This window comes from Mesoplodon mirus (assembly GCF_964341445.2).
Source record: "Mesoplodon mirus genome assembly, chromosome: 5".
NCBI classification, from domain to species: domain Eukaryota; kingdom Metazoa; phylum Chordata; class Mammalia; order Artiodactyla; family Ziphiidae; genus Mesoplodon; species Mesoplodon mirus.
Genome location: NC_138980.1, coordinates 184102719 through 184130569, shown reverse-complemented (window position 1 = coordinate 184130569; position 27851 = coordinate 184102719). Strand labels below are relative to the sequence as shown.

The 27851-nt window shown below is 62.6% G+C and overlaps 1 protein-coding gene across 2 annotated transcripts; it reads left to right on the top strand.

The window, feature by feature from the left end:
* NKD2 (NKD inhibitor of WNT signaling pathway 2) lies at positions 1-27493 on the top strand. Of its 2 annotated transcripts, XM_082621659.1 has the most exons (10): positions 1-183; positions 277-312; positions 645-742; positions 21839-21899; positions 23320-23447; positions 23781-23876; positions 24589-24736; positions 25178-25262; positions 25748-25875; positions 26049-27493. In XM_082621659.1, the coding sequence occupies exons 1-10, from the start codon at positions 159-161 to the stop codon at positions 26612-26614; spliced, it is 1371 nt and encodes a 456-aa protein (XP_082477785.1). In that variant the 5' UTR covers positions 1-158; the 3' UTR covers positions 26615-27493. The 2 variants fall into 2 exon arrangements, with proteins under 2 accessions (XP_082477785.1, XP_082477786.1); XM_082621660.1 differs by lacking the exon at positions 277-312.
* Positions 27494-27851: the final 358 nt, after the last annotated feature.

Sequence of the window (27851 nt, the reverse complement as noted above, 5' to 3'; positions counted from 1 at the left end):
CGCAGCCGCCGCCCGCCCCCGCTCCCCGCTGCTGACCGGAACCCGGTCGCCGGGTCCCTGCGGCCCCCGCGGACGCCCGACCCCGCCCCGGACCCCAGCCCGGCACCTGGGCTCGGCGCTGGGAGCGCGCGCGGGCGGGCGGGCGGGCCGGGGGCGACATGGGGAAATTCCAGTCCAAGCACGGTGAGATGCGGGGCGGCGGGCAGGCGGGCGGGCGGGCGGGCGCGCGCCGGCCACTCACTGTCCCTTCCCTCTCCCCGCGCCCTCCGGCCGCAGCCGCTGCAGCCTTCAAGCGGAGAGAGAGCCCCGAAGGTGAGCGTGCTGGGCGGCGGCGGCCGGGGCGCGCGACTGCCACCGGGGCTGGGACCCGAGCACAGAGCGCGACGCGCTTTCTGCCGTCGAGGCCTGCGGGGGGGGGGCGGCGGCGGGGAACCTTGCCTTGGGGCCTCCGGGAGCGCACAGATTTCCCCGCCCCAGACCGCGACCCCGGCCCCCCGCCGGATCCCCGCGCCCCAGGCCGCGCGGCGAGGAGTGGGCGCCCCGGGCGGCGGGGCATCGTCCAGGCGCAGCTCCCGCGGGCTTACCGAGCGTCTCCTTCCCTCCTCGGTGCCCCGTTTCCCGCGCGTCTGCTCACGGGGCCGCAGGGGACAGCTTCGTGGTGTCTGCGTACCTGGGTGGCCGCAGAGGCACGGAGGAGGCGGAGCGGCGGGGCTGCGTGGAGCACGGCCCAAGGGACAAGCAGGTAGGCGTGGTGGGCCCGGCGGCCCCGCCGGGGCCAGGGGACCTGAGTAGCAAAGTTGTGCCCTCTGACCCGGACCCAGGACCCCAGGACAGAGAAGGCGAGGGCCCCGATGGCCCAGCGAGAGTGACTCGGGCCGGGCCAGACGGCCCCTCCCTCTGGGGGAGGGGGGATGTGGTGCGAGGCCTCACTCTCCCAGGCTGGAGCAGTGGGGGCAGGGCCGGGGAATGACCTGCTCTAGGATCAGTGTTCCGCTCAGCAGTGGTGGCCAGAGTTAAAGGCCACCGTGCCGCCCATCTGCCGTGTGGGTGACCGCAGGCCTGCGGGGATGCTCACGGGAAAGCCAGGCTTCAGAGGACAACCAGGGCCACCTGGGCTGCAGGTGCTGTCAGGGGCTGCAGGGGTCCCACTCAGGACCCAGCACCCCTGAGAGTGGATTTGGAAGGTGTTCCATCCAGGCCTGGGGCACCAGAGGGGCGTTGGGCAAACCAGAGTGCACACGTTCGCCAGGGAGGAGAAGGAGGCCGGTGGACGGTCTCGGGCGTCAGTGTGGACGGCAGTTGGGTAGGTGGCCGTGCCGGATGACGGAGACCCCCTCCTCGACCACTGCTTGCCCCCCTCAGCATCCCCTGCGGACAGAGTGCAGCAGCTCACGGGCACGTCAGCTCTCCTTTTGGAAAGACACTTTTCTGGCCAGTTGATAAATGAAAAGTTCTGAGTGTATTTGTAAACACTTGTGTGGCCTCGTCCTGTGAAGGGACCCAGATACGCCCTGAGATCAGACACACTAGAGTTACGATTCCTGCTTTCTGGGAGTGAAATTTTAATCCCATACCTGTGAAGGTAGGAACTCCATTTTATAGTATTTGCTGGGCACGTCGTAAGAAGGTTGCATGGACAGGTGCTCCTGGGTACCCGGGGGCCGCCCCAGCTGGTCTCTGTCCCTCCTTTGGGCTGATTTTGTTTGCCTGGGCAGGTGGTTGTTAATAACGGGATGGTGTTTCCTTCCCGCTTGGTCCTCCTGTGTGTAGGGGGCGGCAGGTAATCCAGAGCGGTCAAGGGCATGTCCGCCACCTAACCCTGTTCTGCCAGCCACCCGTCTGGGGGCGTTCTCCTGGGCGTGGACACCGTGGGCCTTGGAGCTCTCGGGCAGGGCCGGCGTTAGCTCAGGACGTGGACAATGCAGCACAGCAGGTCCCACACGCAGGCGGTGTCCGTCCCGGGCTGCGGGCTACGGAGATGGAAAACAAAATGCTTCCGCTGTGGCCGCGGGTTATAGTGCCAGGTTATGATGGTGTTTAGGCCAATGGATTCCATGCTCTCGGGACGTTCTTGAAAGAACAGTGTGGGGTTTGGCTTGGGTTGTCCCCTTGTTATTTTGTTCTCAGCTGTGGTCTGAATGTTTGTGTCCCCCCTAAAATTCATGTGGTGAAACCTAACCCCCCGTGTGATAGATTCAGAGGATGGCCTTTTGGGAGGTGATTAGGTCCTGGGGGCAGAGTCCTCACGATGGGATCAGTGCCCATATGCGAGCCCCAGAGCACCACGCGGCGTTACAGGCAGAAGGCCAAGGCTGCCGGCCCCTGGGTCTTGGACGTCCAGCCTCCAGGACTGTGAGCAATGACTTTCTGTTGTTTGTAAGCCACTGGCCTGTGGTGTGTGGTCGCCGCAGCCTGAAGGTACTGCCACAGCCTCGTGTCATGACACCACGACGTAGGAAGAAAAACATCTCAGAATAAGGGATGGGTCTTTAAATGTAATACAGTTGATCTTTTCTCGCCTTTTCCCATCTTTCCTCATTTGGCCATGGGGCTGTGAGCCATGCTGGGAGTTCAGACGCCCTGGCCCAGGGGCTCAGGTGTCTCGCTGCCACACCACTGACCCCCCTCGCCGGGCACCTCCACTCCTGCCTCTGCCCGGAAGTTGCTCTGTTGGGGGATATTGGGGTGTCAGGTCCTACGTTCCTCCTGTTTCCTGTCCTTCCCCTTGTGTGGTGTCCAGAGCCCCGTCACTGTCCCTGCCCTCCCAGGCGATGTCCCAAGGAAGGCCAGCCTGACTGTGCAGTGCCCCCAGAACACCTGACTGGGGTCAGCGAGGGGACACGTCCTCCTTTTCTGAAGGCCGCCCTCCCGTGCTTCCACGCAGGTCAATCCTGGTGCGCCGTGTTGCCACAAGAACTGTCCCAAATGTCCTCGTGGAAATTAAGTGCATGTCCACCACCTAACTCTCACCTGCCCTCACTCACCATCCCCCCCCCAAAAATAAAGGAAATGAGGTTGATTTTGCCCACTAATTAGTGAGTCATGCTGGCCTCTGGTGCCCACTTAGTGCATGTCTAGTAAGGTCTCTGGTAACTATTAGTGTTTCGGGCAGGTAGACGCCCGCGTCACGATCTAGGGTGGTCCTCCTCGTTGATTCTGAGAGACGCTGCCTCGCTTCATTGCCAAGGGCCCCCAGGGGCCTGGGGTTGTGCAGGTGCCGGCCGGTGACGCGGGACATTGGCAAGAGCGGCACAGGATGCAGCAGGGGGTGACTGAGGCTGCACGTGTGTTACGGTCAGGAGGAGAGACGGCGCTCACAGCGTCAGCGCTTGACCGTGCTGCTCCAAAGGTGGGGCTGGCGGAGGCCAGGGCGAGGCCCTGTGGGGATACGGCTGCCCCTCCCGGGCACGCGCTCACTCGCCATCTGCCCGTCTGATTTCTCCATGCTCCCTGCGGGGCGGGAAGAGTCCAGAAGACAAGAATCATCACTAACAACTGAAACTTTGTTGTGACTCAAACACAGATTTCTATTGAGTAAGCCCAAGAAAGGGACTTCCAGAGGCTCCAGAGGCGTGGGAGGCGCCCCGTGGCTTCTGGATGCCCCCCGTGCCCCGCCCCCGTCCCCAGTCACCGTGGAGCTGTGGTGTGCGGTGCACACCACACGTTACCAGGCTGTGTCCTGTCCTGTGGATGCCGGGCCCCTCCTCAGCTGTCGGGCCGCGGCCACGTGGAAGGTGTGGCCTGGGTGGACAGGTGGTGGCGTTGTAGCCACCGTGCAGCCCCACAGGCTGACCCCTGGTCTTCCATGACCCGTGCTCTGGGGACGCGTGATCTGTGGAGTCCTGGCCTGTGTGGGGCGTCTGGGCACCACTCCAGGACCAGCCATGGGGCCTTGGCTTTCTCTCGGGCCCACTGCGCACCCAGGGCCCTGTTTCTGCCCTTGGATGTGGCCTGGCCGTGTGTGAGGCCAGCACAGGTGTGCACACAAGCCTGGGAGCTCCTCTGGATTTGGGGGCACCAACCACAGGCCTGAGGGCCCAGACCTCACAGATCGGCAGGGAATCCCCTCAAGGTCGGGCGGTGTCAGTGTCCCTCACCCCGCCCAAGCTTCCAGAACTGCAGATGGCCTCCCTGGACCCCGCTTGGCCTACGGATGAGCCAGGTGGCCCTGACTGATCCACCTCTGGGGAGCCGCTGGGCTGGGGACCCTGGAACCACAAGGCTGCTTTGTGGGAAATGCCTGGAGGGGGCGGGGGAGATTGGGCGGCCTGAGGACCCCGGGAGGGAGCCAGCTGCTCTGAGTGTGTCCAGGGGTGAGTGGCTAACGTTTGCCTCTTCCTCACCTGGAAACCTGGGTGGGTGCTGTCAGCAGGCGGGCCTCCCGGTGGGGAAGAGGAGCCACCGTGCCCACCTGGCTGTCCCCGGGGTTGGGGGGTGCAGGAGGTTGGGGTCGTTTGCGGGCCTGCAGCCAATGGCATCTGACGACCAGTAGGCGCTGAGGGCACACAGACGGGCCAGATGCCATGCACATGGCACCCGCCCCAACCAGGTGCCCAGGGAGGGCATGAGGGCAGAGCGTGTGCCTGCCTCGTACGTGCTCTGGCATCCTCACGTGGGTGGCAAGGACTCTGGGATGTGGACCCGGCGAGCCTGCGGCTGGCGCCCCGACCTCAGGGCCCAGGTGGTGGACGGTGTTAGCCATGGCAGGGCCAGAGGCGGGCAGAGGCTGAGCCCCAGGGCAGGACAGTGGTGGACGTAGACACCGCACTTGGGATGCTGGTCTCTTGAGAAGCCCCCAGCTTCAGTGGGAGACGTGGCATTTGCCTGCCTGCCCTGGGGACACGTTGGCACGTGACATTGACCCACCACTCTCACGTGTGCCCTTGGGGGCAGCCCCAGAGAAGCCCCATGTGCAGACCAGGGATGGTGCTCGGACGGAGGGCGGGGAAGTTCACGGAGCACCCCTGCTCGGGGACACTGTTTTGAGAGGAGGGGCCTGCAGGACGGCAGGGGGTCTGGAGCAGCCCAGTTGGCTGCTGGGTGAGCGGAAACATCAACTTTGCAGGAGTAAAAGCAGAGACCTGCCGTCACCCTGCTCTCCTCAGGACGTGACTGGCCACCGTGGGAGAACGTGGTGCCACATCCAAGCAGCACCTGTTCCTTATCTCACCTTCATTTTCCTTTGTGGAAAAGTAGTTAAATGAATGACTTAGAGGGGTTTTGTTGAAGTCTTGCTTGTTATCTTTTCTTTAAAAATCCATGCCAGTTTGCAGTCTTCAGAAGTCAGCCCTCAGCCCTGGTGGCTGTCTGGCCAAACTGCCAGCTTTTAAAGGGGGTGTGAGCACAGACCCAGATGCAGTGGTAAACCCAGAGTGTCGGTGTGGCCCCGGCCCCTGACCCAGCAATGCCGCGTGACCAACTCAGAGCCCTGGTGAGGAGTGAGCCAGGTCCTTACAGCCTCGACACTGTGGGGTTCGAGGTGAGCTCAGGGCCATGAGCATCAGCGAGTAGATTCTGTCCTGGGCACTGAGACCTGCCGTGCACACATGACTCCTGGCCTCTGGAGTGATCTTCCTGGACACTGTGACACCGCCGTGTGTGCCGGAACAGACCGATCTCTCATTTGAGCCACAAAGTGACCAACAAGATCTGTATTTTAGTTTCATCTCCCTTGTTGGCAGCACCTGGTTCTTCTTCAGCCGCCGTCACCTGGGCGGCCAGCGCTTGACCAGAGCTTGACCAGAGCTTGCTGGCAGGGCAGCACGGCCGTGGCTGAGCCAGTCCGCAGACCCTCCCTGGGTGGGAGGAGGAGGACGGTGCTGCCCTTCCCCTCTGACCTGCCTCTCCAGGGGTCAGGAGTTAGGTCACGGGTCCCCATTCCCCGGGCCGTGGAACCGGGCCGCACAGCAGGTGGTGAGCGGCGGGCGAGCCAGCGAAGCTTCACCTGCTGCTCCCCGTCTCTCCCCACCTCTCCCTGTTGCTCCCCGTCTCTCCCCGTTGCTCCCCGTCGCTCCCCGTGGCTCGCACTACCGCCTGAGCCATCCCCCACCCCCGTCCGTGGAAAAATTGTCTTCCACGCCACCAGCCCCTGATGCCAAACAGGTTGGGGACCTCTGGGTTAGGCCGTCTCTTCCTCTGGAGGTGAGACATCAAGGCCACCCGTGTCCCCTGTTCTCACTCCCGCCATATGGCCAGGGGGTAGCCAGACAGGCAGCCCCAGCAAGGTTGTCAAAGAAATATTGCCCATAGGTAACGACCTGGAGCCCCGTGATGTGGCCCTTTTGAAATGTGGGCGGCTCCCCCCACCCCCCAAAGCCTTCCTCTATCCCGTTGTTCACGGGACGCAGCCTACGTGGTGACCTCATTGCCACCCAGACCCCACTCTGGGCCTGGTGCTACCGCCTGTCACTTGCCCTCAAGTCTCTGGGCCACAGCCTGTGCTCCGTGGCTCAGAGGCCACATGCCTCTGCTTGGGTTCTACGAGGAGAGGTGAAGTGAGGGACGTGCGGAGAGCGGGATGGGAGCCGTGCTGGTGCCGCGGGGCCGGCCTCCGCCCTCAGTCCCCACAGAGGCGGCGGTGGATGGCGGCCCACCCGTGGTCAGTAAGCGTGACGGGCCCGAGCTTCGTGGCTTTCACCCCAGGGCCCTGTGAGCTGTGCCCGCATGTCAGCAGCCCCCTGAGAGACTGGGTGCTCCAGTCGGGCCTGGCAGGCGTGGGGTCGTGGTGGCCCCGTCCTCTCCTGCTCCCTGAAGAGGGGAGGCCTGGGGCTGCCGTTCCCAGTTCCCGGTCCCCAGAGCAGAGGCTCGGCTTCGGAGCAGCGGTTTGGGCCCGGCCAGTCACGGCCCATCTCCTGAGTTTGTCCTGCGCTGGGATTCAAGGGAAGCCGCCTGCTGGGTTGCTGCATGTCGCTGTCCCCGGGCCTCAGCCCCTCCTGGGCGTGAAGTGCAGCCTCTCCCAGGTTGACCCTGCATCAGACCGCCGCTGGGTTTGGAAGAAAAAGCCTGTGTCGAATGGAAGCCCTTGAGGAGGCTGCCACGGCCGGAAGCAGGCCTGGCGTGCGGGTCACCGCAGGGCCGCCGGGTTGGTGACCAGCCCCCAGGAGCGCGCGGCGGGCCTGCTCTCTCCATGGGCCCCGGACGCCTGCTGCCCTTTGTACCCAGCAAGGTGCCTTCGGGACAGTTATGTGTGTGGAGCGAGGCGCTGACCGCATTGCAGCAGGAACCCTGGCTGCTGGGAGAGGAGGGGGGTGCCCGGCCCTCACAGGGAGAGGTGGCCTCGGCCATGGGCCGAGTATGGGTTTCCTGGGGCAGCCATAACAAAGCCCCATGGACAGACGTACAGGCGGACGGACGGGGCGGCTTAAACGACGGACTGCTTGTCTCCGTCCCGGAGGTGGAGGGTCCAGGCGTCCACAGGCCACTTCCCACCAGGGCCGCGCTGCCCTGCCTGCAGGCACCGCCCCTCCCGTGTCCTCGCAGGGTCACCCCCTGAGACGGGACGGTCTCTTCGTCAGGACACAGGCTGTGGGATCAGCGTCCGCCCCGGTGACCTCATCTTACCAGAGGGCCTCTGCGGCGACCCCACCCGTGCACACCGTCACCTTCTCAGGAATTGGGGTGCGGTGCGGCCCTAATGGGCTGTGAGGCTTTCCCCGGCTCAGGACCGGCTCTGTGCCCTGCATGTCCACCCTCCACGTGCACCCCGTGCAGGCCCCGCCACTGCTCTGGCGGCCGACACTCGGCCAGCTTTCTGGGCTCTGCCGTCCCACCCAGGCCGGCGGCTTGAGTCCCTGTGCTGGTGCACCTCCGGGGCGGGGTCTCCTAGTGACAGAGGCCCGAGGGGGACCTGGGCCTCGCACAGGGGAGGCTCCCGTGGCCACGCTGACCAAACGCTTATTTGCCCCCGTGCGGCAGCCGCCTTTGCACCCCAGCTGGGAGCTGCATGGGCGTTGCTGCCCCGGGTCCCCCTGGAAGGGCTTCTGGGGAAGTGGGGTCTGGGGGAGGGGACCGCGTGCCTGCCGTTCTGGTTCCTGCCTCCGGAGCTGAGGTCTGTAATCCTCCGGTTGTTGTGCTTGGAAGAGGGTGGATATTTCTGCGCTGGTTCCACGGCCTCCCTTTGACAGCACTTGTAAAAGAGCCGCCTCTGTTCTGTGGAGAAGAAACCCTTGAAACGCACCTCCCTCTCTGAGCACTAATTTCCTTTCCCTGCAACCAGAAGGCAAAGAATCTCTAGGAGGGCCGGGCCCTGGGGTGTCTCACAACCCACGGGTCTAAGCCTTGCCCGTGGGGGTCTGTCTCCAGCTCCTGGTCTCACCCCCTCCGCTCTCTTCTCCCCCCACCCCTTCTCTTCTCCCCCTCCCCGCCTCCTTTGGGCTGTAGGAGGTTGGCGACCCTATCCAGAGGCCAGTGGACCCTGACATCCTGGGGCACGTTGCATCCTTCTGGCCTGAGGGCCATCTGCCCCTCAGATCTTTCTCCCTGAGGAGGACAGAGCCGTCCCTGCCTGGGGGGTTTGCAGATGCCCCCGTGTACACCCTAAACCCACGACGTGCCGGCCCACTGCCCTGGGGTCCCTGGATCCTCAGGTGAGGGTTGGGCAGACCCCAGGCTGTGGTCAGCAGGCACTGGGGCATCTGACCGTGGATCTTTCCAGAGTTCTAGGTCTTTGATGGCTAAAAGCACACATTGGGGATGCTTTAAAGTTAAATATTTTAAAATAGTTATATAAAAGAGCAGCCTTGGGCTCCCTTCGTTGGTCTCCTGGGGTGGCCATGACAAAGTGCCACCAACTGGCCGGCCTAAAATGACAGACGTTTACCCTCTCACCGTTCTAGAGGTCAGAACTCTGACACTGAGCTGTCCCAGGGCTGCGCTCCCTCTGGAGGCCCTGCGGCGGGTCCTCCCTGCCTCTTCCAGTTTCTGGGGGCTCCAGGCCTGTGAGAATGTAGTCTAACGCTGCGGATTTCCACGTGGGCGCGAAAGGGATTCCGGCACTTTCTTTCCGCGAGCTGGTCGGGAAGACGCCCTGCACCTCGCGGCCCGCAGGCCCGTCCTGGGCACCTGGTTTCTGTGTCGAGGGCTCGCAGCCTGCGGCCTCCCCTCCTCGGCATGCGCCCCTCGGTGGCCCCTCTGGCCCTTTGGCAGCTACAGGTCAGACGTCTCTGTTGGCCTCTGCCCGGCCCGGGAGCACCTGTCCGGCTGCCGCTGGGACGTCCGCTCCCCACAGCCTGGACAGAACTCCTCATGTACCCCTGGGCCTGCGTCCACAGCCTGGCCTGCTTGAGACAGCCCTGTGGTCCCCGGGCCCTCAGTCTCTGGCACCCCCGTCGCTCAGCAGATCTGCCAGCCCCCCGGTTGGCCTGGAGTCGAGAACTGCCCATGTGGGCCGCCTGCTGGGCCTCTGTGCCGGCCAACTGTCCACACGCGGCCAGGTAGGCACGTCCCTCCGCCCAGAGCCGCCTGCTGCCCCTTGGAGCCTGTGCTGACCGACTCCCGCCTCCCTCCCAGCCACCCCCGTGTCCGGTCTGCCTGGTTTCACGTGTTGCTCCGGCCCCTGGGATTTTTGCTCACTCCTTGGCCTGGGCCCTGCCGTGGACGTCTGGCCTGTCCAGGGGGCCTCAGGCTGCCTACCAGGACTGTCCGCCTTGCCTGTTTCAGAGCCCTGCCCTTCTCCCTGCCCGACTGAGTCATCTTCCCGACACTGGCCAGCGGAGCTGGGTCACTGAGGTCCCAAGGGTCCTGGGCTGGGGAAGCCCCACTGGGGGGCCAGAGTCCAGCTGGCGACCTCTGTGACCTCGGCCGATCACCACGTCTCCACCTGTGGGTGGGGGTGGGATTTGGGTGCTCCCAACCGGCGCTGGATGTGGTCTGTATCCATGCTGCCCACAGCGGTCACTGCTGGCCACGCTGATGCCCAGAGTGTGGCGAGTGACGGGGGAGCTGGATTTCTAACGTGGTTTCATTCATAAATTTAAATGTAAGTAGCCACATGTAGCTGTGGCTGCCACGTGGACAGCACAGCTCCAGAAAGCTCCATTTGATGTCTGCTAAGCCCCGGGGCCCCTCCCCCTGCAGCTGCAGTTTGGAAAGTGCAGAGCCCCAGTGAGCTTGGCGGGTCTCATGTATTTCAAGGAACTGTCAATGGCCAGTGTCCGCAGGCATAGGCAAGTCCCTGCTCATTCTGAACATGCTGGAGGTTTGGGTTTTAAAATTGGCCGGAATCCTTTTAGATGCAAGAAAGCAAAGCAGGTCATTAGCACCAGGGGCTCAGTAGTTTTTGTTTGGTGAGCATGTAACGCACGTAAACGTACAAACACGCAAATAGGGGAGAGGACCGTTGGAGACACACACCTCGGCTCGGGAAGGAGGATACACTCACGTTCAGGAGCGTTGACTCCCCTGCGCCCCTTGCTGGGGCCGTGGGAAGGAGAAGGCCATCCTTGGTGGTCCCGGGTCCAGATGATACACCGCGGTCTGCTTCTAGCCCACAGAACCCTCTCCTCAAAGGGGTGTCAGCAGAGCAGCAGAAGCTGCGAGGAATCCGTCTCACACCACAAATTAAATTGGCGGGGACGCTGCCGAGGGCCCTGCTTTATAATCCACGGTGGAGCTGCCGCAGGGCCCACGGGAGGGAACACGGGCGGGCGTGGCCGTGCAGCCGTTCGTCTGTGTCACGGCTCTTCCCACACCCTCGTGTAAACGTACCCACGAAGTCAGAGGTGCTGGAGTTCGTGGGTGAGGAAGGACAGTGCAAGGATACCTTGGAAGAGAAAGTCTGGCGTCCAGACTCCACCGGCATCAGCGTCCACGGCTATCAGGTACACGGAGCCCTCCCGGGCTGCCCGGGCAGCAGGCCGAGGATGGCAGGCTCAGGGCTCCTTCGTGGGACAGCGCACCCTGCGTCTGCAGCTGGTGTTCGGGTTTTTCTGAGTCACATGGAGATCCCAGGTGACGGTAAAGGGCGAGCAGAGGGTGCTGGGGTGTCTATATGGTGGGGACACCTCCTCCAGGGGGACTGCAGTGCCCTGGGATGGAGGACCCCATGCCCACCCGTGAGCCCGGGACACCCGCTCCTCCTTTGAGGCTTCTTGAGGAAAACCTGGAGAAGGGCTGTGAGGCAAGAGCGGGTCTCCTGCACTCGGGGTTCTTCCCATGCTCCCCAGAGTTTCCCTAACCACGCGGCTGCCCTGGGCCTGGCGTCGCTTCTGAGACAAGATCATCGTTTAACAAAGACGCTTTTCAAGGGAAGAAATGCAGATGGTCAACAGGCCCAGGAAAAGGGGCTCAAGAGCGCTAATCATCAGGGAAATGCAGATCAAAACCACAAGACGTCACCTCCCACCTGTCAGGATGGCCATCATCAAAAAGACAGGAGATAACAAGTGTTGACGAGGGAGTGGAGAAAAGGGAGCCCTCGTGCACTGCTGCTGGGAATGAAAATCGGTGCAGCCCCTGTGAACAGTATGGGGATTCCTCAGGAAGTTAAAAATAGAACTACCACGGGATCCAGCAGTCCCACTCCTGGGTATGTATCCAAAGAAAGCAAAAACACTAACTCAGAAAGATAATATATGCAGCCCACGTTCACTGCAGCACGGTGCACGATAGCCAGGACACGAAGCCACCTAAATGTCCGCTGATGGGTGAATGGATAAAGAAGATGAGGTGTGTATATACAATGGAATATTACTCAGCAATAAAGAAGAAAACCTTGCCCAAAACATGGACGGACCTTGAGAGCGTTATGCTAAGTGAAGTAAGTCAGGCAGAGGAAGACGAACGCCATATGATCTCTCTTGTACGAGGACCAGAGATATGCGAATATGTGTATAAACCAAACTCACATATACAGAGACAAGAGCTCTGATTGCCGGGGCTGGGGGTGAGGGTGGGAGGAATGGTTGAAGGAGGGCAAAAGGGTTAGACAAGGCAAGTGCAGGTCTCTTCAAAACATTTTCTGTCTTTCACGGGTGGGGTCTGAACTCCGTTGCTTGAAGGGTGGGTTTTGGTTCCTTTGTGTAGAATTGGGGAGGGGGCGCTGGGCTCCGTCGGCTCTGACGCACGGGGGCAGGAAGCAGCCTCAGAGCCACGAGGAGGTGTTTCCACCTGACACCACACAGGTGCCGCCAAAGAGGAAAACCCTGATTACTCTCCTCAGAGAGCTCGGCCCTCGGGCTCTGGAGCCGTGACCAAGTATAAGCCTTTACATCTCCAAGTCTGTTTATCTCTGCTGTGGGCACTGGCATCACTTGTGGACACGTGGGGCCTTCTAAACTAAAAACACAAGTGCATGGGGTTCTTTTCCACTTTGGAGTTGATCTTCCTTTGAAATAGGAGACACGAGGCTTTAATATGAATGAAAGAGAACGAAAAGTCCAGTGGTTTTTCCAGAGGAAGAAGTCGTCAGATAGAGGAAGATGCATCTGGGTCTGCAGCTCAAACCCAGTGGCATTAAACGTCTGAATGGGAGCGGTGGAGGGCACGGTGGTTCAGGCATGTGGGGGACGAGGGTCTTGTTGGTATTTTGCGTGTTGTGACCTTTGCGGCCAGGAAGCTTGGAGGGCAACAGTAGGCGCTGGAAGGATGATTGCCCGCGATCTTCCGTGTTCTGTGAAGTTACTCGTTGTTAGCTCTGAAGACGGAAACAGGAGCAGGCACGACCGGGAGAAAATTCGGTCTGCAGATTTGTTGCAAAATGATTTAGTGATAAACAAAAAACAGAATTCCAGGGTGTGAGAATTGAAAACACTGAAGACGTTTTTGGCATATTTTATGGCCACTTCTCAATTATCTGGGGTAGAGATTATGTATGTGGGTGTGTGGGGGCATGTGTGTGCCTGCATATATATATATGTGGAGGTACGTGTGCATGTATGTGTGTACACGCACATGTATATGTTTTCATGCATATGTATATGTGTGTACGTGCACATGTATATGTGTGTATACATATGCAGGGTGTGCGTGTGTGTAGGGGTATATGTATGTATGTATGTGTGTATATATATATATATAGAGAGAGAGAGCTTCTCACTGACCCTCCTCTTACTATGTTTTCCTTGCACATATCTTAGGGTGGAGTTATTTCCCCAGCAGGTGGCCTGGGTGCCCCTACCTCCCCGCTGTAACTTATTCACAGCCGTGGGCTGTGGGCCAGCTCCTGGGCTGAGTCCCCCGTGGTGCATGTTTTCAGGCTTTCCTGCCACACGCGTGCCAGCCATTCTCCGGTGGGGTAAGGTGACATCACCCAGGAAGCAGGTTACAGCCTGTGCTGGCAACGTGAGGTCTGTAGGCATTTATTTTAGGAGACCCTTTGATCCTCAACCGACTGAGTTTCTAGACCTTAAGTTCCAAATTTGGTTATTACCCAGCCTGGTTAAACGGCACTAACGCAGGGGCACCGATGGTCAAATCTAGAAATGCCGCTTGGCTCTTGAAGTGTGGTTGTAACTTGGAAAGCAAGACGCTGAAGGCCTCTGTGGTTGTGGGCAAGCCCCGCACCGCCCCTCCCCCGAGGCCTCGCTGTCCTTAACTTTCGCTTTGAAATCAGGAGCCACAGCCTCCGTGGCCCCTCGAGTGGAGACCCTCCGTGGCGTCGCCGTCCTTGAGTAGGAATTACTAGGCCCCAGAGCTGCGTCGTCACATCTGAAACTGTTCCGCCGCTGAAGCTGAGACGCCCACCGCCTGGCGTTTCCAGACAGATGCGCTGGCCTGGCGCCTTCCAGCCAGTTCTGCCCAGGCTGCCTCGGTCTCCCTTGCGGGTGTTTCTGAGATGTGTGCCCACCAGGCCTTCAGGCAGCGGCGTGGGCAGACCCCCTCTGCCCTCTGTTCTCTCCCGCCTGAGGCCACTGTCCCCCCTCCTCCTGCTGTCCCACCCCGCCTCCTTTGCCGTCCACTCTGCTGCACCCCTGACCTTTGACTCTGGGGTGTCTCCCCCCACAGTGCCCCAGCCCTTGGGGTTTCTTGAGCCCTGCCTTTGCCTCCTCCCGCATGGCCCGGTTCTGTCCAGTGCATGGTGCGCCCAGGCCTCCCCACCTCTCACCCCACACCAACCCCACCACGTCCGGCGTCCTGACTGCCCCGAGCAGGAGCCCAGCTTCCTCTCCGGTCCCCCCACTTGGCCCAAGGCGCCTTGCCTAGATGTCACGTCACCCCCGCCCCTTACCCAGCCCCAGGTTCCTCCCAAACTGCCCCGAAGTAGCCTTGGTCACCTTGGTCACTGAAGTAGCACAAGCCCACTGGGCACGTCCCCTGAGGACCCCGGCCCTGCTCCGCGGCCTCCTCCCTGAGCCCCGCGAGCCCCTGGCTACCTGTGACGCTCGCTCCGGCCCCGCATCTCCACCCTCTGCCACGACCAGGTCCCCATCCTGGTCCCCAGCGGGCCGCCCAGCACCTGGGGCTGCCATTTGAAGGATTAACCAGGGGTGGACCTGCCGTCCCGGGCGGGTGCGGCTGTCCTCGTGGCTTCTGGGGAGCCAGTTCCCCGGCAGTGCTGACCGCAGAGCCAAAATCAGTGTGGTTCTGACGGCCCCTTCCAGCCGTCCCCAGGGCCCTCCCACGTGCCACTTCAGAGCTACCTGCTTCACCTGCCCACGGTGTCACCTGCCCAGGGCGGGGGGGGGGAAGGTCAGGCTCTGTCTCTGATGATCAGAAACCCTGCTGGACTGATCAACATCCCACGAAGGCCGACAGCCCACGCCGGGGGGCTGGTGTGAGCCGGGGCCGGGGTGGAGAGCCAGTGGGGCAGCCAGGTGCTGTGGCTAGAGAGGTGTTCTGTGTCCCCGGGGGAGGTTCGCTGGGGTGATGGGCGTGGCAGGAGCGATCCGTCTGGTTTCCGAACGGGCGGGAACGCGTGGTGGACAGCAGCTTCGGGATAGTACCTGTGACCCTGGGCGTGGGCCCCGCAGGCCCCAGACCCCAAGCGTCCTCCTGGCATTGAGGCCACCCTCTCCTGAGGGAGCTGGGGAGCACCAAGGCTCTGTTCTACTAGGAGCCATGCGCTCTGGAGGGTGACCCCAGCTGGCCTGCTAGGTCCTCCTCCTCCCCGCAGCCCTCCCGCTGCTCCCCCAGGGGAGCCCCTCCCCCCTCCCTTCCCCTCCCCCATCTCCCCTCCTCTTTCTGACTTCCTGTGTTCTTTACTCCCCCTGCTTGGGCTCCCATCCACACTGGGTCCCCCTCCTACCCCCACCTGCAGACATCTCATCTCGGGACTCCGGAATTCACCCAGTCCAGGCTCTCAGAAGCGGCCTTGAACTTACATCCCGTGGGGCTGTATTTCCAGACCCCAAGATGCTCTATGGGCTTTAGCTCCTGAGCTGCAAGGGGGCTGCAAACTCCTCTGAGTGGGTCACCCCATATTTTTACTGTTCCAAGATCAGCAGTGGGACCAGGGCAGTTCCTGGGGGTGGTGCATGCAGCCTGGCTCTCCCAGAGGACCCTCTGGATTCTTGGGACAGCAACGTGTCCTTGGACCCTCCACAGAGAGGAAATTGGACTCAACACACAGAGCTCGTTTTCCGTCCTCTGGGGAAAACTAGTTCTCAGAAACTCAGGCCCGGGGCCGCTCGGAGTCTAAAGAATCCACTGTGGGAGCAGACGCGGCTCCCAGTCTGTCCTCGCGGTTTGCACTGTGACCCTGGCTTTGGAGCAGGGCTGCGGTCTCCCCACCCCTGAGGCCGGAGGAGGGGCCCGGTCGCAGCTGGGTTTCTGGCCAGTGTGCTTCCCTGTCTGCCCCCCGTTTCAGGAGAAGACCCTGTGGTGAGCGTGTGCATGGGCGATCACTCTGCACCCCGGCCTCGTGTCACTGGGAGGAAAGCCGAGGCTGCGCCGTCGGCGGCTGGTTCAGGATTCTCAACCGCCTTTCGGCTTCCGGACGGTGCTGGGCGCATTCCCATCCCAGAGGCCACGACTGTTACCGTATATGGAAAACGGGTCTCTGCGGATGTCATTAAACGCAGGATCTAGAGATGAGAGATGGTCCTGGTGGCCCAAACTGCCACCAGCTGTATCTCTGTGAGAGGAAGGAGGGGGGTGGGGGCGCTGACCCAGAATGGAAGATGCACCCAGGAGACGCCGCGTGGCCACAGAGCAGAGGTTGGCGGGATGCGGCCACGAACCCAGAGATGCTGGGGCCCCCGGGAGCTGGGAGAGGCAGGAGGGACCCTCCCTGGGGCCTCCGGGGGAGCTCCCTGCCAGACCGTGGTTTCTGACTTCTGGCCCCAGAACTGGGAAAGGATACATTTCTTTGTTTTAAGCCACCCAGCTGGTGGCCATTTGTTAACGGCCGCCCCAGGACCCTGACACACTGTCCTCCAGGCCCTGTGACCCTTGACACCTCCTGTTTGTTGAAGCCCAAATCCCGCAGACCCCTGCACTAAGCCCTGGTGAAGAATCTGGGTTGAATCAACCTGGATTTTTGAAGGAAACAGTGCAGGTTTATCTGTTTGGAAAAGAGGAGACGCCTGCCCTTCCTGGAGCAAAACAAGGTCTGAACTAACCCCAAGGGCTGCTGCCTGGAAGGGCCTTGAGTTTTCCCGGCAGCATCGGCGGGGGGCGGTGGCGGAAGGCCGGGATGTGAGCCCCCGCCCGCCCCGAGGCTTGTCAGCTGCCGAGGACTCACCACAGACCCGCGGCCACGCCAGGACCCCGGGTGGACCCGGATTCAGGAGCCAAGCAGCCTGGTGGACGCCGGGCACCCCTCACGGCCGACTCTGCAGGGAAGCAGGTTCCCATGCAGGTGGGCGGCCACAAGAAGGGGCGGCCGGGCCAGAGTGGCTGGGGAGCTGGGCTGCAGGATCTCCCAGGAGGTCCCCCTGGGGTCTCGAGTTTGCAGCGGACTGTGAGGTCCTTCCAGGATGCCCAGCGTGTTTGTCAAGAGCAGTTTCTAACCAGACCCTTTAACAGGCCGACGAGGAAGCAGGTTTATAAAGGCCATCTTATCACACGCTCCGCCCGGTTCCCGGCTCCATGGGAAGAGCAGAAACTCCGGCCGCACCGTTTCCCTCGGGGATCTTCCCGGGAGTCGGGGGGCGGAGAGCCTCCGTCAAGAGTGTGGGGTTTCCAAGGACAACGGGCGGCCCCGAAAACCCGGGAACATGTTTCCTAAGGTCTCAGAGGCACTGAGTTTTGAAGGAATATGTGAATGTTGACATTTGGAAAGCGGCCGGTGTTCGGGAGGTGATCGTTTACGTCACCAAAGGTTCCTCCTTTTCAATCACCCAGACGTCCCCACATCCACGTGGCCTTAAACTGGGGCCCATCTCCTGCCCCTCAACCAGGCTCGCACGAGGGGTGGACGGCCCAGCATCGACAGCTCTGGTGGATGGAGGGGGCACCCTGGCCGTGGGAATGTGCGGCTAGACCTCTTGGCTTTTTCATGGGAGGCCAGGGTCTGAGCTTTTAGGTGGTATGTCCCAACACCTCTGTGCCTGTAGGCCTCACCTGGGCAGATGGGCCGTCGTGGGCCTTTCAGCAGGACCTGGCCAGGCTAAGGGCCGCTTGCTGGGAAGGACCAGGAATTCAGTTCTGTGCCGTGGCTCACGGAGCAGACGTCCTCGGGAGTCTGAGCTCAGGACAGAGGCATAGCAGGGTACGTGGCCTCTGGGGGCCGTGGCCCATGGGTCTGGTGGGCTCCCCCGAGAGCCCCTGCGGGTGAGAGGGGCACGGATGGGACCATGGGGACCCTGCAGCGAAGGCCGTGGCCACCTGACGTTGACATCCAAAGAAGGACGGAGAATAAAGCATCAGGATGTGTGGGCCCTGGTGCCGTCCCAGGGGGCCAGCAGAGCACCTGGCGAGAGGAGGGCCCAGTGGATGCCGAGAGTGAATGCAGATGCTGCAGGAGCGAGGGGGGAGCCGCCCCTGCCGGGTGCCCCAGGGGGTCGGCAGCAGCTCAGGCCCCACGTGGATCGTAGAGCATGGTGATCTCGAAAGCCCTGCTGGCTGATATTGGAGTCCCGGGGCTGCATGGGGATGGAGCCCGTCACCAGGAGAGTCAGGAGGTGGTTGGTGCCGAGGACCATCCGGTCAGGCGGGGAAGCGGGAAGGTGGGGGGCCAGAGCGGAAAGCGAGGTGAGGTTGGAGGGTTCTGTATGCAGGAGGCCGGGGCTCCTCTGGGGGGGCAAAGGGGAGCGAGGGGGGGAGGTTGATGCTGGGGAGGGTCTGCAGCGGGGCTCAGAGCAAGGGGGGTGCACGCCAGCATGGGAGGGGCATCCCAGGAGGGGTGGGGCTGGACCGCCCTGGGGAAGGTGCTGCGGCGGAAGCGGGGCCCTTGAGCGGGGCCATCAGAAATGGGGCGTGTGTTTGCACCCCGGTCGTGCTTGAGGGCCCCGGTTTTCGGGCCACTTAGGAGGTCACCCTGCGGGGAGTGGCCGCACATCTGGTCAGCAGCCCTGTGGGAGGTTTTATATGTTGCAATTAAAGCTCTTGGCCCTTCTACTGAGCCAAAGCAGTGAAGATTAAAGGGCATTTATGTGTAACCAGGACGGATTTGAAATCACCAGCCACAGGGAGAAGCACGGGTACCTTCCCTGAAGTGCTCTTTCTGTCCCTTGATTGCTCTGCATCACGGAGGTTGTTGTTGACTCAGATCTTAAACGCTGCGTGTTGTCACGTTGGGGTGTACGTGGATGACCAGTGTTTCAAATGTTCTGAGCGTCCAGCTACGTTAGGGAAGGGGGTCACGACGGGCTGTTGTATCCGTTGCTGATCAGGTAGCGTCCTGGCCCGCTGTGTCCTTACTGTGTTTGCGATTGTAGGGGAACATCTCAGGGTCCAGCCAAGGGTCTGTGCAGACCATTTCTGTCTTGACCCTCCCCCAGCCCAAAGCATTTATCATCTTGTCTGTAACCAACACAATACGCCAAAAGCAAGTGCTCAAATTATTTTAAAACAAAAAAATGGGATGAAGTTTTGAACTTGCAACTGTTTTAAGCTCACACGTAGAGGACTTGGGTGGGTCTTGTTTTTCCTTTGACCTCTCAGCCGAGCCAGGCGAGCGATGTGGAAACCCTGGCTTCCTGCCTGTCGCTCTGGCTCCTGGTGGCCGAGGCCTCCGGGCCAGCCGCTCTAGCAGCCGTGGGGCCCCGGCCCTTTCCCAGAAGTGGGTCTCGGGGCCTCAGCTGTTCCACCCCGAGACTGGCTCTTCTAGCAAGAAACGCTGTGCTGTATTGCCAGCTGACCTGCAAGCCTCCGGCACCTGGTCCGGGAGCTCCCGCTGCTCCCATCAGATGCCTGGGACCTCGGCTTCATGGCTTATTTTGATTTTACAGAGAAAAATTTAACCAAAAATCAGGTTTTTAGAAAAAGTGACTGCAAGTTATCGTAATGTCCACCCGAGAGAGAGCTCAACCCTGTCTTTGGGTGGGAGAGGACCTTGAGAGCCTGGGCACTGCGTGGGCAGTGCGTTCACAGGACCCCAGGGACGCTTGGAGCTAGGCGAAGCGGGTGCTTTCGATGCCAGCAGGCTGGGTGGCGGAGGGGGTGATGTCTTAATAATGGGTGTCTTTATTTTTTATTAAAACAAGTTCACTGCCCCCCTGGCGTGCTGAGAGTACTGTGGGCCCCCAGCACAGCCTTGTTCTGAAGGGTGTGACGTGGAGGGGGTTAGGGTAGGGGGTTAGGAGAGAGGAAGACGCTAGGGGCACCTGTAGGGGCTCTGGAGACAGACGGCAGGGGTCCCCCTCCTTCCTGGGCCCAGCGACACCGGCTCCACCGCATCGTCCTCGAGGCTCCGTCTGGGCAGCGATGGTCCCTGCACCGTCCGGGTGCTCCTGTGGCGCCCACGGCCGTCAGAGCCCCAGGCCAGGTTCCCTGACGTCACGTGCGTAGGGGCCCCCAGCACAGCCGGGATCTCACCCAGAGGAGCCCCCGCCCTGCCGCACCCGCGTTCCTGGGGAGACCCCAAGGCCTGGGGGGGTTCCCTTCCCCACGCAGAGCGGGACATCTGGGCCGGCCCTCACTGAACCCAGGGCAGCGTGTGCCGAGATCAGGAGGTGTGCGTTTGTCTTCTCGTTCCCATGGACCCAAGTATCTTAGGGTGTGTTTGTGGTTTGTGTTTGTCATCAAGGCCTTCTTCAAAGTAATTAGTTTGAAAATCTGGGTAAAAGCATTCTAAGTGTTTTTCGTGGTTTTTGTTTTGATTTGCTTGCTCTCAGAAAGAACAAGCCAGAGACACAGAGCTGTGTTTGAGGATGGCCTGTGTCCCTTCTCCTCCTGCCGACGGACACGGCCATCCCGAGGGCACTGGTGGGCCTGATGCGAGGGGTTGGGTCTGGCTGGTGCCATCAGGCCCCTAGATGAGGAGCCTGGGAGCAGGGACCAGTGTCCCAGCCCCGTGGGCCGAGCCAGCACAGGGCCTTCTGCTGTTCCGGTGGTGACCGGGGCACCTCAGGCTGGCAGAGGCTCTTGCAGTCACCGGCCAGGGCAAGGATGCTGCCAGGCTGCCCCCGCAGGGCGCAGGCGCTTGTGCTCCTCAGACTGTGGCCCCATCTCCCTGCCACCCAGTTGGTCCTGCACGTGGTCCCTCCTGACTGGGCCTGATCAGCGCCCTCTGAGGCACCGGCATGGTGACTGTGCTTCCCACCCCAGTCCGTCTGCGTGACAAGGCGACAGAGGGACGATCTGACCCAACAATACCACCACGTGGAGATGACGTCAGGCCTGTTTGTGGACAGGTCGGGGCTGGTCCCCGGCCACTGCCCGCAGCCTGAGGGGCAGCGGTCGGAACCCTCCACCATCCCCTGTGGGACCCCGAGCTTGTGGGGTGTCAGGCGACCTGGCGGGGCAACCCCGCTGGGCCTCCTGCCGAGTTGACTCCAGCCTGGGCCTGAGCCCTTGGGAGAGATGAGGGGCCCCAAGTTACCTGGAGATGCTGCGTCAGGAGGTGTGATAGAGCCTTGGGGCCCAAGAGGGCCGTGTAGCCAAGCAGCCTGGGGGGCCGTGTCCACACACACGTCTGAATGTTGCATCCTTGGCCGGGCTCTCAACAGCTCTGTGGCTTCGGAGTCAGAACGGAAATGTGGGGAACAGAGACGTCCGTCTGCCCAAGAGTCACCTGGGGCAACGCCCGGGTCCTGGGGGCGGTGCCACGTGACCCGCCACAGGGACACTGGATGGAGCCAGGATCCGAGGCAGCTTCCCTGGCCATGTCGCCCCTTCTCCCCGTCTCTGTGCTCTGACTTCTGTGGGCTGTCTCCTCGGGCCACGTGAACTTCTGTTCTGTAGTTTCCTGGCTGAAACACCCTTTGGATACGTTGGAAGTCTTGTTCCGTTTTTCTGTAACTGGTCTTGGGATCGGCCCTGGAAGCCGGGGGGCTCCTGTCTGTGCCCTCGGCCCGGCCGCCCTGGAGGAAGTGCCGTCCCCCTGCAGCCCCAGCCCCTGGGTTCGTGGGTGTTTCAGGGGCAGGTCACTCGGGTTCTTTCCCAGCTGTGACGGGAGATGCTGTGTGCGGGCCAGGGGGCAGAGGGCAGGCGGCTTCTCCTGTCCGCAGCCTAGGGTTCTGGTCTGTGCCCACATCTTGCAGCAAAGGCCAGGCCGGAGCTTTGTTCTCACTGCGGCTGTGCCCTCGGGCAATGGCCATGTCCCTCGTGCAGGGCTCTTGTTGAAGCCCTGGCGCTCTCACAGGCGCCATGTCTCATCCTGGAGACGCTTCTCATGGAACCAGACAACATCCAGGGATGTGCGTGTGTTTTACTTTCAAAAATCTGAGGCTTAGTGAGTGTGGAGAGGTTGGTATTTCTAGACCAAGAACTCTTGACGCCCGAGGAGGTGGGGTCCGGTTCCGGCACCCGGAGCTCATGTTGGGGTGCACACCGTCTGCCCCGTCCTTTCTCCCTGCAGGGGCTGCCTGGCGGGGACCCCAAGGAAGGACCTTTCCGGGACGACCCGTGTCCCCTAGAGGGTAAGTCCTGCTCTCCAGACCTCAATGACGCCACACCGTACCCCAGGCACCTGCCCCCAGGACACCCTGGCGATGGGGACCACCCACGCCCCACGCTCCCCGACCTATCCCACCACACCCAGGCCAGCCCTGGCTGGTCGCAGGTCCCCACCGGTGGCCGTTTGCAGGTGCAAGCCACGTTCCCCGGCCTTAAAAGCAAATTGTTCTGAGATGTGCTTAAAAGCACATCTCGGGCCTCCCTGGTGGCGCAGTGGTTGAGAGTCCGCCTGCCGATGCAGGGGATACGGGTTCGTGCCCCGGTCTGGGAGGATCCCATATGCCGCGGAGCGGCTGGGCCCGTGAGCCATGGCCGCTGGGCCTGCGCATCCGGAGCCTGTGCTCCGCAACGGGGGAGGCCACAACAGTGAGAGGCCCGCATACCGCAAAAAAAAAAAAAAAAAAAAAAGCACATCTCACGTGGGCTCCTCCGTGGAGCAGACGACGTGGACTCTGGTCTGGGGGGTGGAGAAGCAAAAGGCGAATCTCAGGGCCTCTGCCTGTCCGCGTCCCTGGAGTCCCGTGAGCCCATGGGCAGGAGGACAGGTTCCGCACACGGGCGTTTCGGTGAATTCACGGGTCACCTGTGGGTGTGATGCGCCACATTAGTGTAAGGCTGTCCAAAACGGTCTGCGTGTGAAGCACGACTGCCCTAGTCACCATCACACGTGTGCAGCTGCCGTGGAGTGGGTCCACCTGTGGAGTGTGACAGGTGACCACCAGGCTTCTCTGAGGGTCAGGTACCGGGTGAGTGTTCTCAGCATTACGTGGGCGGGCAGGGCTGCCTTCAGAGGGGCTCCGCGAGCCCTGGTCAGGAGCTCGGGCCCCGGGTGTCTCCTGGCAGCTGCGTGTCTCCCAGACATGCCCGGCTCCTGTCCTGGGGAGTAAGTGAGCCCGGAGACCAGAGAGCTCCTTGTCTGTCGGGCCCAGAGATCGGGGAGGGGACTGCCCGGCACATAGGCAGCCTCACAGGCTCTGGAGTTGCGGGCTGTTGGGAAACTGGACCGTGTCGCTGGGGAGGGGAAGCCAGACAGTGAGTGCAGCAACCCTCCTAGAGGCCCCTCGGGCCGGGCCGCCTGCCTGTGGGCCTGCAGGGCAGCCCTCTCCCTGCCCCAGGCTTCGAAGCCACTGCAGCCAGGCAGGCAGAGGCAGGAGCGCGCGTCCGGCCACGGCTCACCCCGGGGAGGGCCGCCCTGGCGTCCGCTCAGGTCCCTTGATGCCGCGTGCTCCAGAAGCCCAGGCCCTCAGCTCAGACCCGGCTGGAGAGGTCACAGGCCCAGCAAGGACTCGGTGGCCCCGGGGCCACACCCTCTCCCCAGCCCTGCGTCAGCCCCAGGGCCAGGCCAGGGGAGACGGGCCCGTCCCACCCCTCTCGTCCCTGCAGTGGCACTGCCGCCGGAGAAGGCCGAGGGCCGAGAGGGCCCAGGACAGCTCTTCGGCACAGAAGATGGAGAAAGAGCAGCGAACCGCGAGGGCCCCCGCGGGCCGGGCAGGCGGCGCCTGGACGTGGACGTAGGTCTTCGCCCTCAGGCGGCCAGGCGCCGGGGGAGGGGCGCGTACTGTGCTAACATGGGGTCCCTGCGCCCTGCAGCTCCCACGCAGCAGGCTCTGCTGGGTGGAGGTGTCGCCGTGCACTCGGCCAGAGCTGGCCAGTGTGGCCCCAAGTAATTCAAGGGACTTGCCCAGCACCACGGAAATGATCCAGGAGTCAACTGTACAGACCTCTCACCTCCCCGGCCCGCCCGGCGGGGAGGGGTCCGTTTCCTGGAGGGCAGGGTGGGGGTCAGGGGCCCCGGTGCGAGGACGAGGATGACCCTGCCTGCCTGTCCCCGTGCACCCCTGCAGGCGCTCCAGTGTGACGTCTCGGTGGAGGAGGACAGCCGCCAGGAGTGGACGTTCACGCTCTACGGCTTCGACAACAGTGGCAAGGCCACCAGAGAGGTGACACGCTGTGTCTGCGTCACACGGTCCCTGGAAGGGCGCTGGCAGCAGACAGACGATGCCCGGGTCTCCACGATGGGGACGGGCTGAGCCCCCTCCAGGGTGGCAGGAGAGGCTGGCACCCTTCATAGGACAGGCTTGCGGGGGGCGGGAAGGGAGCCACCGCAGGACCCAGGTCACTGACAGAGCCGGCTGGCGTCCGCGTCCCCTCCTGCTCCCGGCTGCTGTCTGTGCGGTTCCTGGCAGAGGGCTGCACGCCTGTCTCTGCCCGGGCCAGCAGCCCCTCCCCTCCGCAGGGTGGTGAGGGCCCCAGGGGTGCCGCCGGCGCTCTGCCCTGCTGGCTTGTGCATCCAGGAGGGGCAAAGTGCCTCTTGAAAGGAAGCAGACACGTAGGATGACTAAAATAAGTGTGTTTGAGTTAAAAGCAGAATTTGATAGTTTATCTGATTGCTAAGTCTTTTGAACATAGATTCGGTTTGAAATTCAAAAGTTCGGAAAGATGTGATTCCAGCAGGGCTCTGGCTCAGGTCGCGTGGTTCATTCACGGGAGCGGGGAAAGGCGTCTCAGCTGAGCTGTGTCCTTCAGCCGGGCTCTGCTGGGATGCCGAGTGCGTCCATCAGGCAGGCAGCCTGGAGGTGGCGGCAGGCGCTGTGGGTTGGGCGGCCTTCCCCCCGGTCTGCCTGTGTCCATGACGTCCACACCCGCCCTCAGGACATGTCCAGTCTGATGCACACCATCTACGAGGTTGTCGATGCCTCGGTCAACCACTCCTCGGGCAGCAGCAAGACGCTCCGAGTGAAGCTGACTGTCAGCCCTGAGCCCTCCAGCAAGAGGAAGGAAGGCCCCCCCGCCGGCCAGGGTGAGGGCCTGGGCTCCTGGGCTCCTGGGCTGCAGCAGCTCCCTGCTCAGGTGCCCTGAAGACCCTGCGCTAAATGTCAGCCCACCCCTCCTCGCAGGCAGGCTTTCTGCACCCCCTGCCCCCACACTGCATCTCCCCAGAGCTCCCACTCACCCTGCCAGGGGGTGTTAACTGTGTCTACTGTTCAGTGCCCCCAACACAGAAAAGATCTCTGTGGCTTCCTGAACGTGGAAAGCGGGGCCTGGCACCTGGCGAGGGCTCGGAGCTGTTTGTTCAGTGAAGGCATGAGTGCGTGGGTGCCTGAGCGAGTAAATGAGTGAGTGAGCGAGCGGGTGGGTGAGCGAGCGAGTGGCTGATTGAATGAGTGAACGAATGAATGAGTGAACAAGTGGGTGAATGAACGAATGAATGAATGACCGAGCACCCACCCGCCTCTCTCAGGCCGGGAGCCCACGCGATGCAGGATGGAGGGGGAGCTCCCCGAGGACCCCAGGGTGGCCGACAAGAGGCTGTCCACGTACATCAGGTGAGGGGCCGGCGTCCAGCTCTGGCCTCCTGAGGTGCGAGCAGCCCGGCCACACTCCTGCGTCCCACAGGCCTCGGGCTGTCCCCTCGGGGTGGCCCGCCAGGATGGGCACCTGGGCACAAAGGCCTGGATGCAGCCAGGGAGCCCCGGTCACTCCCTGCCGTCGGGTGGGTGGCCGGCACTCGGGCTGGAGCTGGGCGCTTCCAGTGTCGTCTGAGAGGCCGTGGGGCTTGAGGGCAGCGGGGGTTCAGCCTCCAGACCCTCAGCCCAGCTGCTCCCGTGCCCTACGGCTCCACTCACTGGGGCAGCAGCCGTGGAGCCCTAGCCGGAGTCCTAGGTGACGCAAAGACAGCGGAGGACACTGGGTGGGACCATGGTCCTGGGGTCCCCTCGGGCCCCTGTTTGTCCCAGCACCCACCCTTGCTGGGTGAGCGTGCTGCTCAGAGCATGAGAGAACAAACCCTCCCCCGGCCATGCTCCGCCAGGAGGCCCACCGCCGACCCCCACCCCTGCTCCGAGCGGGGGCTGTACTGCGTGGACGAGAACACGGAGCGGAGGAACCACTACCTGGACCTGGCGGGAATCGAGAACTACGCGTCTAAGTTCGGACCAGGTGGGTCCTGGAGACCGGGCCCCTGGCGCCAGGCCTGAGGGTCCCGGGTCCCTGCGGCAACCCCAGCTGGGGCCCCGAGTCCCAGAGTGGGCCATTCAGGTGTGCGGGCGGGACCGGGTCCGGGTGGGATGTCCCAGGCCCTGCAACGGGTCTCACGGGTGCCGTGTCTGCAGGGTCCCCCCCGGCGCAGGCCAGGCAGGAGCCCCCAGCCAGGGCCACGCACCCGCAGGGCCGGTCCCGCTCCCAGGAGTCGGATGCGCACACCGTACACCATCGCCGCTGCCTGGGGCTGGCGGAGCCCGCTCTGCTGGCCGCCGAGCCCGCGCCCCGGGCCCTGGACCTGCCGCCCCGGCCGAAGGGGCCAGAGAGGCCGTTCCTGAGGTCCCCGCAGGGCTCGGGGCGGCCACCTGGGGCCCCCAGCGGGGGCAGGCCCGGGAGAGCCTTCAGCTTCCACCCGCCGGCCCCCCAACCCCAGGCCCCGCCCCTGGACGGTCACCATGTCCCGCAGTCCCTGCCTCCGCCCTACGGCCACAGGCGGTGCCGGCAGAGGGGCCGGGAGGGCCACTCGCCGCTCAAGGCCACACCAGGCCAGCCCGCGGCGCTGGAGCACGAGGCGGTGCGGGAGCTGCCACCCGCGCTGCCGGGCGAGGCCTACGCGGTGCCGGCGGTCCAGCGCCACGAGCATCACCACCACCATGAACATCACCATCACCATCACCACCACCACCACCCGGCCTAGCGGCCCCGGCGGCACTGGGGACCCACGCGGAGGAGCCTCCTCCCTCCTCGGCAAGGAGGCGTCGCACACCGGCGGCATCCCCATCCCGAGCTTTCTGTGTCATCTATAAACACGTTCGTACGCTGACGCCTGCACCTGCTTCTGTCACGATGCCAAAGCAAGGCCCGCGGGGTCGAAGGGACCCTGCTCGGACGGCCTTGGCGTGTCTTCCTCTTGGAGCCCCACTGTGGGTGCTTCTCCTGTGTGGCAGGGGGTGCGAGACTTGTCACTGGCCCCGGGTGGCCGGGGGCTTTGTGGCTCCCATGGCTCATCCATCCTGAACCCGGGAGGGGCGGCTCAGGGGGCCACGTGTGCGGTGGTGAGTTCCAGTGTGCGAGGCCGGCACGGATCACGGGAGGAGGCTGGCCACGCGGGGGCCAGGGAAGCGGCTGGAGTCCAGAAAGGCGGAGGTGAAAGCCAAGAGGAGGGGCGGCCAGGCAGGGCCACAGGCGGTGCCACCAGCATCCTAAGAGAGAGGTGGCCAGCGGGGCCAGGCAAGTGTGGGCGCCCCTGAGACCCACACACGGACAGCTGGGCAGGAGGCGGGCATAAATCATTGAGTGCCGGACACAGCTTCAGCTTTGGAAAAGCGCGATTCCCTTTGGGAGGCTGGGAAGAGGGCTGCAGGCAAGCAGGAAGTCTGGGCGTCCTGGAACCTCGGCCCGCGGATCCCCCTGAGGCAGGACATGCCGCTGCTCCGTCTGAGATGAGCAACGTGAATTTGTGCAGCTGGTTTTGTATTTGCCTCCTTGGCACTGTTTTTAAGGATAAAGCAAATTGGTGGTTGACCTGTGATTTATTCCCCAGTCATAATAAAAAATACGTGCATTTTGTAACACATCACACCTTGTTTTAAAGTGAGTTTTCAGTCGAATCGGTCTGTCCCCCTACACCAGCGTGTGGCCATGAGTGCAGACAGCTGGCCGCTCAGCTGGGACGGGCCCACGGTGCTCGGAGAGAGCATGTCCTATATAAACGCTGTTTATACGTTTGTAGAAGTAAAATGAACGCACACAGGGCTTCCCTGGTGGCGCAGTGGTTGAGAGTCCGCCTGCCAATGCAGGGGACACGGGTTCGTGCCCCGGTCCGGGAAGATCCCACATGCCGCGGAGCGGCTGGGCCCGTGAGCCGTGGCCGCTAAGCCTGCGCGTCCGGAGCCTGTGCTCCGCAACGGGAGAGGCCACAGCAGTGAGAGACC

Bases quoted from the DNA above. Each gene is read 5' to 3' on its own strand.
- NKD2 (XM_082621659.1), top strand. From the start codon at position 159: ATGGGGAAATTCCAGTCCAAGCACG. The intron at 184-276 runs GTGAGATGCGGG...CTCCGGCCGCAG, and splicing joins GAAATTCCAGTCCAAGCACG to CCGCTGCAGCCTTCAAGCGG. The intron at 23,448-23,780 runs GTAGGTCTTCGC...GCACCCCTGCAG, and splicing joins GGCGGCGCCTGGACGTGGAC to GCGCTCCAGTGTGACGTCTC.